We start from the raw sequence: 2119 nt of genomic DNA on the forward strand, positions 1-2119 counted from the left end.
AAATTCAAAAAGGACTTGGATCCATCGTGTGATCGCTGTAAACAATCTCCTGCCACACTTCTGCACACATTCTGGTCCTGTCCAAAGYTACATGGATACTGGCAAGGCATCTTTGATACCTTTTCAGATACCTTTTGATACCTTTTTGTTTGTGGTTTGTTAAAAATAATTAAAAAAAAACTTTGACAAAAAAAAAATTCAGCATCACAATCACATCATTATACATACAGTATATACATTTCTGTTCCCTTGCTTGTGATTTATTTTTTAATTTGGTCCCATAAACCTGTTTTATTAAATCTGACATTTACATCAAGTGATTATGTTCAATAGAGGAAAATATAATAATCTTTTCATATTTTTAATGAATAAAGTTAGTTTTTTTCTGGTGAAATCCTCTGGTGAATTAGAGTTCTGATTATTATCTCATTTTAAGACAAAGTTCTTACAGAATAATCTGAAACCAATGAGGATGACTGTAAAACAAACAGGATTTATTGCAGTCTTTTCCCTGGAGGCTGGCTTAGGGTAACAATGAAAGGTTTATAACTTGAAAGGGGCGGGGCTTAAACACAACCTCAGGATAGTCAGCGCTGACGATAATGATAACGTGTGAAGAAAAAACATTCATTTATCCACTCTCCATGATCGACTCCACATACAGCTGACTGACTGAACCACGTCAGAGTCACACAGGTGACTCAGGTGTGTGCTCACCTGCTGTGGTGGAACATGTTGGACAGCTGAAAGCAGTGAGTGGCGAGAGGCTGAGATGGAAGATTCAGAGCTGGAGGGTTCATGTTCATGCTGAGAGCTGGATTCATGGCAGCTGAAACAAACAGTCACCTGTCAGAGGGGTCACACCTTTACCTGCAGACACCTAAAGGTTATTTTAAACATGATGAGTTACCTGAAACAGCAGCCAGAGCTCCAATAGCAATCGCTCCACTCATCTGCAGAGCCTGCTGAGCAGAAGGAGGGATCTGCACACCTGTACCTGAAAAATACACAGGTATGATGGCAGGTGACTGTGATGTCATCAGGTGTAAATGGAGGCGTGGCCTCACCTTCAGGTATCTGAGAAGGCACAGACAGCTGCAGCCTGCCGGTGGTACCTGGCTCCACACCTGTCAGGTCCAGCTCGTCGCTCAGGAAGGAGGAAGCTGTAGAGGCCTCATTGCGCTCGGTCACATGACCCACCTTCATGGGCCGACCTGCCAACTCAAAACCATTCAGCTGCTCCAGAGCCTTCTTAGCTGACTCTGCATCTGCAAACTGACACCACCACAGGTGGCAACAGGTGAGTGACAGGTGTCATGTGCTCTCTGCTATAGGAGGGTGTAACGTGTCACATGGCTCAGATGATTGATCACACTGATGATGAGGAGGAGGAACTCACAGTGATGAAGCCGTAGCCTTTAGACAAACCATTGTCGCTGTCCATCATCAGCTGGATGTTCTCCACCTGAACCAAAAGAATCAGCTGTCAGGCACCGCCCACACCTGGACAACCCTGCGTGTGTGTACAGGTGTGTGTGTGTGGTACCCGTCCAAAGGGCTCAAAGATCCCTCGCAGCATGTCCCTGGTGATGTTGAAGTGCAGTGAGCCCACGTACAGCCTCCTGGGTCCACTCGTTACCTTCTGCACAGTGCTGGCTGCTGCCGCCGCCGCCGCCGCCGCCGCTGCTGCAGCACGGTTCTTCTCTGCCTGAAGAGACACACACATACACACACACACACACACGTTCTTCTATATCTATAAGAAAGAAACAACCCTACAGGGCCCTGTGTGAAAGGTGCAGGCCCTTCACCCATGGGCCGTGGCTTGTGGGCCCTGAGCGCCACCTTGAGGGCCTCAAAAGAACAACAATCTTTAACTGTGGGCTGCAGAGGGCCACAGGACCACATTGATTTTGAATCAGAATCAGTTTTATAGCCATTGTCAGTGAATACACAGACTAGGAAGTTGCAGTTAAGAACACCCATTCTGATTAAACACAAACATTGGGGAGAACGGATGTTCAGGTCTTTAACAGGGTTGTGCTACCTTTTGCAGCTTGGAACACACACAACAGGAAAGATGTGTTTAAAGAAAGATGCTCCGATCCTATGTTTACAC

General features: G+C 46.2%; 1 protein-coding gene across 1 annotated transcript in view; it reads right to left on the reverse strand.

The window, feature by feature from the left end:
* LOC106525732 (RNA-binding protein 39) overlaps positions 1-2119 on the reverse strand; it is a gene marked incomplete at its 5' end in the record, with an annotated part of 13511 nt that overhangs the window by 7502 nt on the left and 3890 nt on the right. Inside the window, 5 exon segments of the mRNA XM_014020060.1 lie at positions 718-829; positions 911-997; positions 1068-1275; positions 1400-1465; positions 1547-1708. Coding sequence (XP_013875514.1) covers positions 718-829; positions 911-997; positions 1068-1275; positions 1400-1465; positions 1547-1708 — 635 coding nt within the window.

This window comes from Austrofundulus limnaeus, unplaced genomic scaffold (genome assembly GCF_001266775.1).
Source record: "Austrofundulus limnaeus strain Quisiro unplaced genomic scaffold, Austrofundulus_limnaeus-1.0 Scaffold239, whole genome shotgun sequence".
Taxonomy (NCBI): Eukaryota; Metazoa; Chordata; class Actinopteri; order Cyprinodontiformes; family Rivulidae; genus Austrofundulus; species Austrofundulus limnaeus.